A 13,909-nucleotide genomic window follows, 5' to 3' on the forward strand; every position below is an offset into this window, starting at 1 on the left:
ACCAACACTAAGGAAAAGCTGTGACTCTACATGCAATAGATATTTTACGACCAACATTTCTACATTAATTTGTTTCCATACTTTATTGTTTTATCTGTGTGAACACTGCCTGCATTTCTATGGAGCCCGTCTGGTGACATCGATAAGAAATAAAAATAACTCGCTCCCACGTATTAGTAAATCGTGGCCACGAGTTATGAATACGTGGGAACGACATAATTATCACACGGTGTTTCATCGCAAGAGATCGGTGTAGTTCATTCCAAGGTTAAAATCAAATCTAATCAAAATGCTCCATGTTTCATGCAAGTCCGCCCGTTATCCTTTATCGACAGCTGGTATGACCGCACTGTGAAATTTGCTCCACAACTTCTCATTTCTTCATATTCGTAATGTGAGGCCACAATTTAACTATGTCGTTCCCACACATTAAAAACTTGTGGCCACAATTTACGAATACGTGGGAACGAGTTATTTTTATTTCTTATCGATGTCATCAGACGGGCTCCGTACATTTCAACCAAAAAGTCCCTGAATTTTTGACACGTGGCTTTTAGTTACACCATTCAGTCATTAAGGGCTTCACATTTGCACCAAGGAGTGCACATTTTTGCTCGAGCAAAGGCTTTATTTTGGGGAAATTGTCAATTGAGACATGTGAATTTTTTCATTTTCAGTTAATTTTAAAGCTTTAAGCTTCAATCTCCTTTCAGAGATGATGGTGAGCAGAGTGCTGTTTACAACACAGTGGGTCCTAACATCTGTATGGGAGACCATAAGGCAGCAGCTAAAACAATAAAAACAATAAACAGCATGTATATTTTACAGGTAATAAATTAGTCGGTTGTATAATTTATTGTTATTGGGTCTACAGTCTGTGTTGTGTATCAATAAATCTGTTGTCCCAAAGGGAACATAATGCTAGAGATGAGTCATTGTCGGACCATTTGAAAGTAAAAGATCAGGGTTTTTAGTTACAGTTTCTGGCTCTGATAAATTGCCTAACTTTTCCTTTTTGAGGATAACATACCTTCAAACCTGCCAGCAGCTTCTGGGCTTTACAGGGTTAACATAAATCTTTTCAACTGGTGATCAGTCAGTGTAATTTGAGGACTATTGCTATGATTTAATGGTGCTGAGACGACTGATAATACGTGAGAACAGTTAACGGTAAATGCAGCTATAATTTTTTTTTCTCTTCAGCAGACAGACTTGGGGACTAAGTGCCTAAATCTGGTGTGGGCCACGATCTTAAAAGTGGGTTTAAATATCTCATCTTCCTGCAGTTCGTGAAATGACTTTATAGTGTTTCTCTGATTTAGTTTTACAGCCTACAACTGGATGATTTGGTTCAGTTTGCTGCGTTTTTTCTGCTGCGATGAAGTGGACAAAAAAACCTACGAATTCTACCCTAAAGCCTTCAGAAGCAGCTTACGAGAGAACGTGTGAATAAACAGAGTTTTAACACAGAATTGTTCAGCTGAAGTGAAATCTGATGGAACCAGATGCTTTTAGAGGTGGTGCATGATTGAAAGCAGACACAGCATGTTCCTTTGTGGTTCAAAGCTTATTCAAAGACTGCAAACGTCCTAGAAATAAGTAAGGTGGGATATTTCTGTTGGACTGTTATCCTTAGCTCTGAAAAAAAACAACATCTAATGAGCAAAAAATTACTTGTGCGCCTAAACTTGACTGCTTCAAAGTTCACTAACCGGGCCGAGAGTTCCTGAACCCTCCCGCCCGAAGCCCTGAAGTTAACGGGGTCACATTTGGGCGCCGGAACACAACATGACAGCCTAAACAAAGCACAAGTTATCCTAAGTTAGCACAAGTTATCAAAGCTTGATTTCATGCACTGAGTGTGTGTGATTGAATTAGGGTGTGCTCTCACTCTGCAATGACCCAAGGTAATGGCTTGATGCATCTACGCTGCACACACACACACACACACACACACACCTACAGTACACACACACACCATACACGTCTACTTATTGTAACTGACAGAGCAGAAAGAGCCGCCTTCAGCCACCATGACGAGAGTCTTACTAGAAAGAAAAGCAGAGGGAGGGAGCTTGACAGCAGAGGAGAGGGATTGAGAGAAAATGACAAACAGAGGGGCTCCGTGGGAAGACACGGACATAGTTTCTTCGGATGTCACTCAAAGATCTGTGCCGGGTTGTGAGGCTCCGAGTCCGGGCTCACCACCGGGCTCCGGTGCAGCCCTTTTCGCTTCATTTGACTGTAATGAGGACTGAGCCGAGATGGGGAAGGGAGACAAACCCCCAAACAGTCCCTTCCGTCTCCTCGAAAAAGTCAAATAAAAAAATATGTCTTCTCTGCAAAATGTTTGTCTGTACAGAAGCTTTTTTTGGAGGGGGGCTTTTGACCACATCACAAGATCTAAATCAGCAGCTGCAGAGCTTTAAACTGCCAATTTGCAAACCTGCACAGGAGGCTGGTCGTCCTGGACACTTGGACTTCTGTTTAGATTGAGCCTTGTTGGGATCATGAGCTTATTAATAATAATAATAATAATAATAATAATAATAATAATGATAACAGGGAAAAACAGAACTACCAGAACACTGATGGAGAAGACAGCCGTGTGGATATATTTTATTATATAATATAATAGAATAGATTATTATTGCCATTGTGATAGAACAATGGAAGGCAGATAGCAGCTCCCAGAATTAGCAGCGTCAATCAAAGGACACATCGTTACAAAAAAATATGCTAAAAAAAAAAAGATATGGCACGAGAATAAAAGAGCAGATTCATGGAAAAAGTAGTATGTACATAGTGAAGACCGTAAAGTGTAAATCTGAGGCCCATAGATGTAAGTTCTGGGTCTGAAAACCAACTTGGAAGTTCCTTAAACCGGCATTCTTTCTAACAGCCAGCAGGGGGCGACTCCTCTGGTTGCAAAAAGAAGCATAACAGAAAAAACGACACAACTTCTCACTTAATTTATTACCTCCATAAACATCTTCCTCATGAGTTTATGGTCTCAGTTGCTAGTTTAAAGTCTCCTTCAATGCTGCATGATGCTCATTTAGTAGATTATAGTCCCATTTACAAGAAAATAAACAATAAAGGAGGGTGTGTTTTAGGGCGAGGCTGCCTCGTTTAAACAAAAAACAAGATGCAAACTTGAAGCACAGGGCTTCGAAACATTAGTACGCAAACAATCGAATGAGGTCAAGGTTGCCACGTCAGTATAAAAGACGTATTTATGTAGTCAGGCCTTGACAGAAGTCTTCGGTGCAAATGGTGAGTACATTTTTCTGAGTTTCTTTAATGTCTGAAGAGAACTTAAGTAACTTCAGTATTGTAGGTTGCAGTGGGTTTTTTTCTTCTTCTTCTTCTGCTTCTCGTGGCCTTTAAAGCACCTTCAAGCATTTCAGCATCCAGCGGCAGACCCGAACTGACGGATGTGACAGATGTCGGAGAGGCAAACTTTTAAGGCTATTTTTACTTCATTACGCTAAATGCTGTTTTTGACACATTGCTCTGGCAGCGAACGCTCAAATACGCTGCGATTAAAGCCAGATGAGCAGAATTAAAAGCAAACACGGACGAGGAAGATGATATAGGAACGGCTGTGAAATTCAACAAGGTGTCAGTGTCGCTGTGTTTGGGTATGAAGACAAAGAAAGAGCACGACAGGCAGGAAAATGAAATAAATAAAACTCACTGAAATTACTCTTATCACATCCTTCTCCTCACATATGCAAACACACACACGACTGCCGACTGTGTTTTAATGCCTAATAAGTTTTTTTTTTTTTTCTAAAAGCATACTTAAAATTCAACTTTAAAATTCTGCTCCTATTTTCCCGGTGCGCCGATATCAGGGGGGACGGCAGCAAGTGACTCATTACTAATGGAAAATATCTGAGAAAGATAGATGGAGGCGGGAGGGGAGGAGGGGGGGAGCGGTGACAGAGTGATGGGGGAGAAAGAGGGAGGAAGAGGAGGGAGGAGATAGGGATGGATGGAGGCAGGAGGAGGAGATGGGGGAGAGGAGCCGAGGAGCTTTTTTTTTCCCTAAATGTGTCTCATTACTAATGGAGGCAATCTGAGTTCGCTTTACTGTAGAGCAAATATTTGGCAATTAGTTCAATTTCACTATTTTTCTTCTCCCCCCCCTCCCTCCTCCCCAACCCTTCGGACCGCCGTTTCAGCTCTCCATCCCCCAGAAAACCCCTCCTCTGTCGCACCTCCCTCCACTGTGGGTCTGCGAGGCGGCGACAGTAGAGTTGGAGAGACGTCTACTGGTGGGATGTGGTAACTTCAGCTGGATTATAAACTGTAGGGGTAAAAAAAAGAAAAAGGAAAGAAAGGTGCATTGGAAGAGAAAGACCTGAATGTGTTGAAAGGATGCTGCATCTCATTTAATGGAGACACAAAACACATGCAAACACAATATTATTTAATTAACTTGCACATTCCTGCACACTGGATGTATTTTAATTACTTTTTTGCTGCTAATTTGACTTGTAACACTCACTAGCCCTTCTCTAATCTGTATCTCAGTGTTTACTATGATGCACTAAATTCTTTGAAAACCCACTCGGCACTAAAACTGCTTCTGAATTACCACAGACTGTATAAAAGATGGACGTAGCAACCGGCCCTGAAAAATTAAGCCAACCTGGAAATGTCAAAAACCTGCAATATCACTACGTCCACTAGCTGCTGACTCCAAAAAGCCCTGGCTCCCATAGACTGGAATTGGAAAAGAAGTAATCACAGCACTCCTACAGCTCAGGATTTTTTTCTTATTAGTTTTCATGGTCAAATCCAGAGATCAGGTGGCCAATCTGAAAATAAATCAATACTGAATTTTTAAAAAATCGTCAGCATTTTGTGGGGCAAGGGGCGTGGCTGGCTTGATTGACAGTTGGCAGCGACGATGCAGACGAAGCGAGCAGAAGGCGGTAAATGTGGGCGGGGCAGAGAGGGCCCGCCTCTCAATCCATCTGACCAATCACTGCTCCTATGGCTCCGCCCCCCTCCGGCGATTTTTGCGTCACTGGCTCCAAAAATCCAAGATGTCAACCAGGAAGTAGCAAAACCCTGGCTTCATTTTCTCAGTGCAGAAACCAACGGGTGACGTCACGGAAGCTACGTCCATCTTTTATACAGTCTATGTGAATTACACAAACACAGACAGAAGTTCATCCCCAGACCTCGGCTATTGTACGAGTAAAAAAATAAATAAATAAATAAATCAGTGGCAAAGACCCGAGATGATATAATAATCACGGCACAAAGAGCAGCCGAAGCAGTTGGATTATTTGCAGCACAAATTAACTAAACGCTGAAACGTAAATTGAAAGCTTGGAGAGGTTTTTCTAAGATGAGAAAGCAAAAGACGACCCGGAGCGGCACGGAGACGTAATAGATCTAAGAAACGGAGGGAGATTATTCCAGTCGGATGGAGCTTTGTATTGAAATGACCTGCGTCCGACCCCCTTTGAAAATTCTGGAGACGAAGGGGGAAAAAAAAAGGGATGTTTGTGTGTTTCTGAGTGGATGTGAGGATCGATATGGGAACGGAAACGGTTGAAAGTAGTACAATATAAATGAACCGGACTCGACTGTTTTCTAGATTCATAGACAACAATGAGTTCTATACAGTCCTTTCAAAGTAAAGGCAGCATTATGGGGCCTACGAGATGACAGTGTCGGCATATTCAACAATATGGAGAAGTTATTCTTTTTCTCACTTTGAATGTAAAACAATAAAGTGACTAAATAGTGTTATAAGGTCTTAAAGGAGAGTTCGGGTTCAGTACAAAATCCAGAGGTCTGAATGAATCAATGGTGTCAAAAATCACCAGAAATAGTCGTTAAGTCAAAGAAATATGAGTAACCGTGTGTACATTTTATGTATTTTTCCTTTCGAGTCATCATTCAGTTTGATAATTCAGCTAGAAAAGTCAGAATCTTTAGTGTCATTATACAAAAGTACAATGAAATTGAGTGCAGTCCTGTTCTGTGCAAAATAGCAGCTTTCAACTAACAAAACTATGTGCAAAAATGTAAAACAGAGATGTTTAAAAGATAAAGAGACTGCTAATAAATAGATATAAACACACAAATTAAACATTTAAAAAGGATTTATAGATTTCATGTTTGATATGAGATGGTGAGCGTAAACAAAATAAAGTAAAAGGAAAATGAACAAAACTATCACAAACTACCACACTGTGCCACAATGATCAACACAAGACACATGCGTCTGTCAGCGCCAAAGATATGTGAGGAGAGACGACCACAGTTGCAAAACTCCAGCAGCAGTCCAGCTGATGTGTGAAAACGATGTTCACTTTTTGGTAAAAGCATGAAAGTTGGTAAATGGAGCCATTTGGCAAAAAATGTTTCGTGGCAGCAGTTTAGATTTTCAGCTCCATTTCTCCTGAAACCAAACATGAAACGCAGACATGAACACATGTTTAGATGATCGAGGACGACAAAAATGTCATAAACTATTAACTATTAATGAGGATAGGGACGTTGCTGGAAGGAAATCACAATGTCTGAGAGCTTTGGGTAAACTTCTTGATATGATGTCTGTTGCTGCACGTTTTGTAGAGTTTTTAAAGCTTCTGTTCATTAACCCTGATAATGCAGCGACTGTAAAGAGAACAACATGATTCAAGATGACCTTTTTAGCTTTGGACAATACAAAGATTTACCTCATAAACACTGTCTTGTTTGATTCTGTTGTTTTTACTGAGCTGTTGTTAGCTGTCTAGTGTACCGATTTGGGTTTTTTAAATTTGTAATGTCCCCCGCTGTTTTTTTTCCTGCAGCCACAATTTAAGAGTTCAGTGATGGACTAACTGGCCTTCTGTGTTCTCATGTTTGGTTCAGGAAAAGTGGTGCAGAATACACAATCTGGTTCTAACAGACAGTGACATGGCGGCCATATGTGTTTTTGTGATGCCTCCATTCTTGGAGGTAAGAGTCAACGTATCTTCTGGACATCATCTGGACTACAGTTCGGTGAACCTAAACATCTGCAGACCTGATTTTAAACTATCTAACTCTACCACAGTATTGAACACAACAGGTACCAAATCAGTCCAACACACACATTTGTGGATCAAAACACTCGTGAAATATACAATCAAATCGTGACAGATGAAGATATTTTGTGAAGCGGTGCAGACAGCAGTTGCAGGTAACTGCAGAGGTTCTCTCCACTCTTACTGTGTTCACAGTGGTTTTTAATTAGGCCGTTGTTTCAACTGTTCCATCATCAGACTGGGTTGTCAATCAGAGATCTGCTTCCCATGACTGCTTATCCTGCGGTTTTAAATTGGAATCAAAGAAGCATAAGAATGATAATAAAGTGTTCTGAAAAAATCTCAAAGAACTGCTGGTTTATGGGCATTTTCAGGCTTTTTTTTTTTTTTTTTTAGCATCACAAACATTAAATCATGATATTGTTATTATTATTATTATTATTATTACTATTATTATTATTAACCAAAAAGTTTTACTCCACTGACGTCATTTGTCAGTGTTACAGATTACCATGTCAAGATATAATCATTTTATTAAATATATACATAGACATATAGTAAAGATTGAGCGACCCAGCAGTAGCTAAATTAACTCCATCTTATGAGCCCTCTTAAGTTCCAAAAAGTATTTTTTTGTACTTTATGTTGTACATACTGTTGCCTCACAGCTAGAAGGTCGCCGGTTCGTGTCCTGGTTAGGACACCCGGGATCTTTCTGCGTGGAGTTTGCATGTTCTCCCCGTGCAGTGTGGGTTCTCTCCAGGTTCTCCAGCTTCCTCCCACACAGTCCAAAAACATGTTGAGGTTAACTGGTGATTCTAAATTGTCCGTAGGTGTGAATGTGAGTGTGCTTGGTTGTCTGTCTCTAAGTGTAGCCCTGTAATAGACTGGTGACCTGTCCAGGTGAACCTGCCTTCACCCTGAGTCAGCTGGGATAGACTCCAGCCCCCCATGACCCTAGTGAGGATTAAGCGGTGAATAGATGATGGATGGATGTTTACAAGAAAATGTTGAAATGAAAAGTTAATTTTCTTGTGTGTACAAGATGAAGGGTCTCTGAACCATCTTGTAAAGCTGCAACATAAAATACATTTTAAGTCAGCAGTAATAACAAATAATCTTGCATATCATAATTTACTACAGACAGAGGTCAGTCTGCTACTTTAATAGTATTTTTACTTTAATACCTACTTTAGGTTCAAGGATTTTTGTCTACCTATAACTATTTCTGGTATTTTACTATAGAACCCGATAATACTGTATGTCTGTGAAGATTCTCAGTCATCCAGGTCATGGTTGTTCTCGTAGTTTAATCGTAGCAACTGGACTTGCTTGAGTTCCTTGAAAACGTTCCACCTCTCATCCAAGAGGCTTCATCAGGTCTGACTGACTAGTTGGGAGTTCCAGATACTTATATCCTTAAGGAGCCATTAACACTTGAGTTTCAGTTTCAGTGGGGGTTTGTTGCTCCTCCCTCTCGTTATGCGAGTCGTAGTACGACAATATTGTACTTTTCTGAAGTTCAGACAGTATTTATAAATATCAGCTGCAGAGTAAGGCGTACAGCGAGTTCCTCCTCTGTGACACTCAGACTGACTGGATGTTGGGATAACAAACCGTCACAGGCATAAAACTGACAAGAGCACAAACACAGTAACCGCCCCGACGCCGCTAATTAATCCACTTCAATGCTAAAGAGTCTGATCGCTGTAATTTTCCCAGAGATATAGTGTTTTTTTCTTCTCCTTCTTCTCTTCTCTAGCTTTTGTGAGCACTTAATAAAATCTTCCCACAGTAAAAACTTCAAAGTGTACGAAAAGCTCTTCATGTCTGTACGGACAGTTGTCACAATATCACATTTCTACGACGATTGTTGTGGCCAAAATAATTCATGGTGAGGATATCATCATGATATCTGTAGATAAACTGAAAAAATAATTCATGCTTTCTGTAAAATTCATCGTTAACAGTGTTCATGTTGGGTTTCATCTCATTTTTGGTAATTAAATTATAATAAAAACACACATGTCAGAGGGATGTTGTTCCGATGTTGGAGTGTCAATTAGATAGGGTTGGATTATTTAAATGCAATGACGTGAATGTTTTTAACATAATATCCCGGATATAGTGAATACGGATATAGCACAACACCCCTAGGATGTGTTTTAGATTAGATTAGGTTAGATTAGATTAGATTAAATTAGATCAGATTAGATTAGATTAGATTAGATTAGATCAGAGTAGAGTAGATTTAACTTCATTGTTATTTCACAGAGTACAAAGACAACAAAATGCATTTAACCAGAATTTTAAAAGCAGCAGTAAAGTGCTTTAGTTACAGCGTGGTAAATACAATATGTTACTGTATAAACAATGTGGACAGAGCGCCATGAACACACTAATATATGAATATATAGATGTGAATTCAATATAAAATACACAATCTGAATGTGCAGGTAGAGATCAATAGTGGCATGAGCAAAAGTATAAATGTTAGGAACAGTACTAATGCTATGAGATATGTGCAGTGCATATACAGGATGACCAGTATGTACACTACACATCCTACACTACTCATACTGTCAGTACATATGCTGAATTCTGATGCATCACCGGACTGCTGTGAAATTAATCTGTAACTTATATATCTGAGGTAAAGAGAACACACTGCATGTTGACATAAACATATATACATATATATATATATATAGCAGATGATGGGATCAGATTCTCCTCCCTTTCTGACAATCACATCTGACAGTTGAGACCAACAGGTGGCGTTGTGCTCCCAAGTGGCAGCACAAACCTGCTGACTGCTGCTTTACAGTTATGATGACACGCTGACATAGTGGTGTCACGTAAACCAAACATGAGAGGAAGCTGTTTTATAATAGTATCTACTGTATTATTGGTGGCTGTTGTTTCATTAAAAACAATCACATTGCTGCTAAAAAGTTAAATTATCTATAATTTAATTAATCCAGCTCATCACATAGCATCACTTCAGCCTCTACTACAACATGTGGTCGTAGCTGTTCCTTGGCAAAGTGATGAAGTGCGTCGTAAACCTGAAGTGTTTCCAGGAAAGTTATAGTGATGAGATGAGTTGCCATGTATGAGAGGCAGCAATGGATCATACTTCCCATGTTGTCACTCACCAGCCATGTTCCATTAATCTCCCGTACGGTCCTATCGCCCCTGATGGCTCTATCATTCATCCAGATCACGTATGTGTGTGTGTGCTGACGTGATTTCATCTGTCAAGGCGACACACTTTGGCTGACTTTGTGCGTTTTGTCAACTTGTGATCAGCAGTTTTGTAAAATACAGAAATCAATAAATCTCACTTCAACCACAGAAACTAACAAAATGCAAACTGTGGGCGACGCAGTGAAACTCGAGACTGTGAGACTGTTACTTCCACTGCAGACGAGGTGAGAGAATTTGCCTAATGTGCAGCCTCTCAGCCTCTGAAGCCTTTTCTCATGAATAACTGAAACGTCTGGTTTAAATGCATCTCCAAAAAAAGCATAAATTTCACCTAGAAGAAATGCAGTTGTTGCCCTGTGGGGCTAAAGGACAACAAATTGAGCTCATGTGGGGCTGAACAGTGAAGCCAGGGCCGAATATTTTATTTTTTTAAAACTGCAATTCCTCATTTGGCCACTTGAGGCTGCTCCGAAAGTGAGTCAATCCCCATAGACCCTCATGTTAAAAGGTCAGACTTTACAGCAGAAATAAACTCGTTTACAGCCTGTTACAAAAACAATTTTGGTCTCCATAGCTAATTTCTATATTCATGACAACTGCACAGGGGCTGAAGTTTTATGTAATTTACCTATTTACAATGTATTAGGGCTTAAATGTTATGCATGATTTCTGGTGTGGCCGCTTTGAAGGGCAGTTGGGTTCCATCACAGGACCGTCCATAGCCCACCTCAGCTAGAGCCATTCACGTCATCTTTTTTGCTCATTTGTGGATAAGGCAGGACTTAATGGCAACAGCTGGAGCATCACACTGAGCTCTTCAAGGAAACCTGCTTGCAAGGACAACCTGCAAATATGTGAAACAGACAGCAAAACAAGAACTTCAATATTAGAGTTTCAACTATCAGGCACATGGCAGAAGTCTTCAGAGCACAGTCTTACATGGTTTCCTGCAGGAGTCTGTTTCTTAAACCTTGCACAAGCGAGGAACACTGTCCTCCACCAATGTTCATCAGGACCTTCTGAATGACTTCCAGTGAGTTACTTTGGATAGTCTATGTTTAGAGCAAAAAGAAGACCCATCAGCATGGCGACCGCCCTCGGGATGTCCTTCAGATCAGACAGGACCACCGACATGTCAATGATGTCTTCTCCCTCTTTCACCATCACAACACCAACTTTTCATTCCCCTGATCAACGTGTCCTCATCATCAGTGGCCTCCACAGTCCTGAAACCATGCACCACGAAGGGTTCACACGAGTTTATGCAACAAATGTAGACTAATCATTCTGAATCTCGTTGTTTAAAAGCCCAAAAGCCTCACAATTAGGGAGCATAGTAAAAAAAAAAAAAAGAGTGTGGACACATGAAAACATGGTCGTTTCTTGTATCTACAGGTGTCTTCTACAGGTGCTCGTACTTGTTGAATAGTCGTTACTTGTACTATAAGAGTCCAATAACAAGCAAAACTCTTAAAAGCTTGAAGTCTTTTTAGGTTGGATGTTGAGGGGTTGAATGTTTGTTCATTTATCAGAACAAATGGCGACTAACTTACCATCAACTATCACTTCTCCTCTCCGTCTCGTCGAGAATCAACCAACACAAAACCCCCTGAACCACAAACTCAAAGTGCTGAGGGAACGTGCTGCTCACCTGGGGGACATCGTGACCCAGTTCCTTCAGCAGCTCCTGGTTGTGAGCTTTGTTCCCCTCATAGAAGGAGTTATACCTTTACCTAAAAAAATCTCAAGCGCTAAGGTCCCAGATTTAATAACATCTGTGAATGCATGGAGCGAGGAGCTGTTTGTGCTGCACCAACACCACGAACAGGAAGCTCTGGCAGCCCTTCAGAGCGTCATTTCACTCCACGCTGACATCAAGCGTTGCCTCACTGAGCCTCAATTAAATGTTTAACTGAGATATTCATTCAGTCTCTCACCTCTGAACCAGAGTCCAAAGAGAATTGCGAAGTGAGCGAAACAAACCAGCATTAATTATTAGTTGCCTAATTAATTAGCCAGCTGGTGTTGTGTGTTTTTTTTTGGGAAGTCCTGTTAAAATGTCTTACTCGCCTGGCTCTGTGTTGTTGTTTTTTCTAATCTGTGCCTTTTTGTGTGCAGTTGTGTGTTCTGTGCTTTACTGGCGGGGATGTGAAGTCAACTCTTAATGATGCAGCTGCGATTCATCAAAAAAAAAAAAAAAATCCAGCCGAATGCAAAGCCAGTATCAGCAGTTGTGTGTGCATTTGTTTGAGTGAACGCATTTCAGTTTTCGTGATCGATTTAGAAAAACGTGCCAATCTGAAGGTAATTGAAGTCAGATTGTTGTCGGCTGACTCAGATGTAAGCAAAGCAGCTTAGTGTGAATAAACACAAACAGAAACCCTGACGTACTGGGAGGAAAAAAAATTTAAAAAAAGGTTGTTTTGTTTTCACCTTAACCTCAGCCGGTGTTCCTGACATTAATCTCGTCAATTTCTTTCCCTCATCCATCCCTTGCTGACAGATATGTACCGTCTGGAGTTGGCTGGTGGTCTCGGGGTCATACTGCTGCTGCTGGGAGTCCTAACCGCACTTTATAAGTGTTACAACCTGGAGATCATGCTCTGCTACAGGAGACACTTTGGGAGTGATGAGACTGAAGACGGTAAGATGCTCTGAGGGCTCGATTCGCACAGAAGCAGATCAGAACGAGAACAGAAGAAGCAAAAAAAAACTACAAACATGGAGGAAAGCAGCAATGTAAAAGAGCACGTTGTCGGCCTGATGCTAAGCTCAAAATGTTGGACATGAAGTGCAGTTCCAGTAGCAACCAGGGCTGTTAAAGTAGATTTACAAAAACAAACAGAAAGTTGTGAGATCATCTCTGATCATCGGAACCGAACTGAAAGGTCAGACTTCTCCTGCATGTCGTGTTACTACTGTGCACAGATTCAACGAGATAAAAGAAAAAAATAATGAGTGAAAAGCTATTAGTAGGTTATGACAGAAGAAGAATGGGAAAAAAAAATCATCACAAAAAGATGCACGACAACAATTACACTTCAGTCCACGGCGAAGTCACGAAAAACCAATTAATGTAAAATAAAGAAGAAAAATAACTGCGTTTGTTCTTCCATCCATTTGGTGGAATAATGAGCTTCTTTGTGCAGCACTTTCCAGAAGTAAAGCTGATAAATCATTAAACGTTAAGAAAAAGAGAGAAAGAAAACTACAAACATGTAAGTCTGTAATATTGATCCGGAGTATTGATTTCAAATTAAGGTCCTCGGGCAGCCTGCTTTCCTAAGACGTGTACTCCGAGGCCCTAAAGATGAATCACTGTTTTCCTTTAGTCTCATCAAGCGAAAATGTAACAACGATTAGAGAGTGTCCTGGTCCAGGAAATATGTTGATGCATTACTTAGGGAGGGACTGCAGACGTTTACCGCCAGAATCGCTGCACGAGCCGAACAATGGTGCACAGCGGATGACCAGAGGGGCCTCAGACAAGCTATTTGATGGAGCTCTCAGGAGACGCATAAGTTGCAGAAGGTCAGAGATGTAGCTGCTCTAGTGATCAGCACAATCTCCGAGCTATTTCTGAAGCCGAGAGGCGGCCAGTGAAGTGACGCGGGAGTGGAGTCGATGGAGTTCTTTTGCATCGCGCTCTCTGATTC

The 13,909-nt window shown here is 40.8% G+C and overlaps 1 protein-coding gene across 1 annotated transcript in view; it reads left to right on the top strand.

Annotated features, from left to right (window-relative positions):
• il1rapl2 (interleukin 1 receptor accessory protein-like 2) overlaps nucleotides 1-13,909 on the top strand; it is a 487,645-nt gene that overhangs the window by 453,675 nt on the left and 20,061 nt on the right. Inside the window, exon 9 of the mRNA XM_008282278.1 lies at nucleotides 12,757-12,897. Within this exon, the coding sequence (XP_008280500.1) occupies nucleotides 12,757-12,897 (141 nt within the window). The remainder of the gene's footprint in view (nucleotides 1-12,756; nucleotides 12,898-13,909) is intronic.

Source organism: Stegastes partitus, unplaced genomic scaffold (genome assembly GCF_000690725.1).
Source record: "Stegastes partitus isolate 25-593 unplaced genomic scaffold, Stegastes_partitus-1.0.2 Scaffold265, whole genome shotgun sequence".
Classification (NCBI taxonomy): Eukaryota; Metazoa; Chordata; class Actinopteri; family Pomacentridae; genus Stegastes; species Stegastes partitus.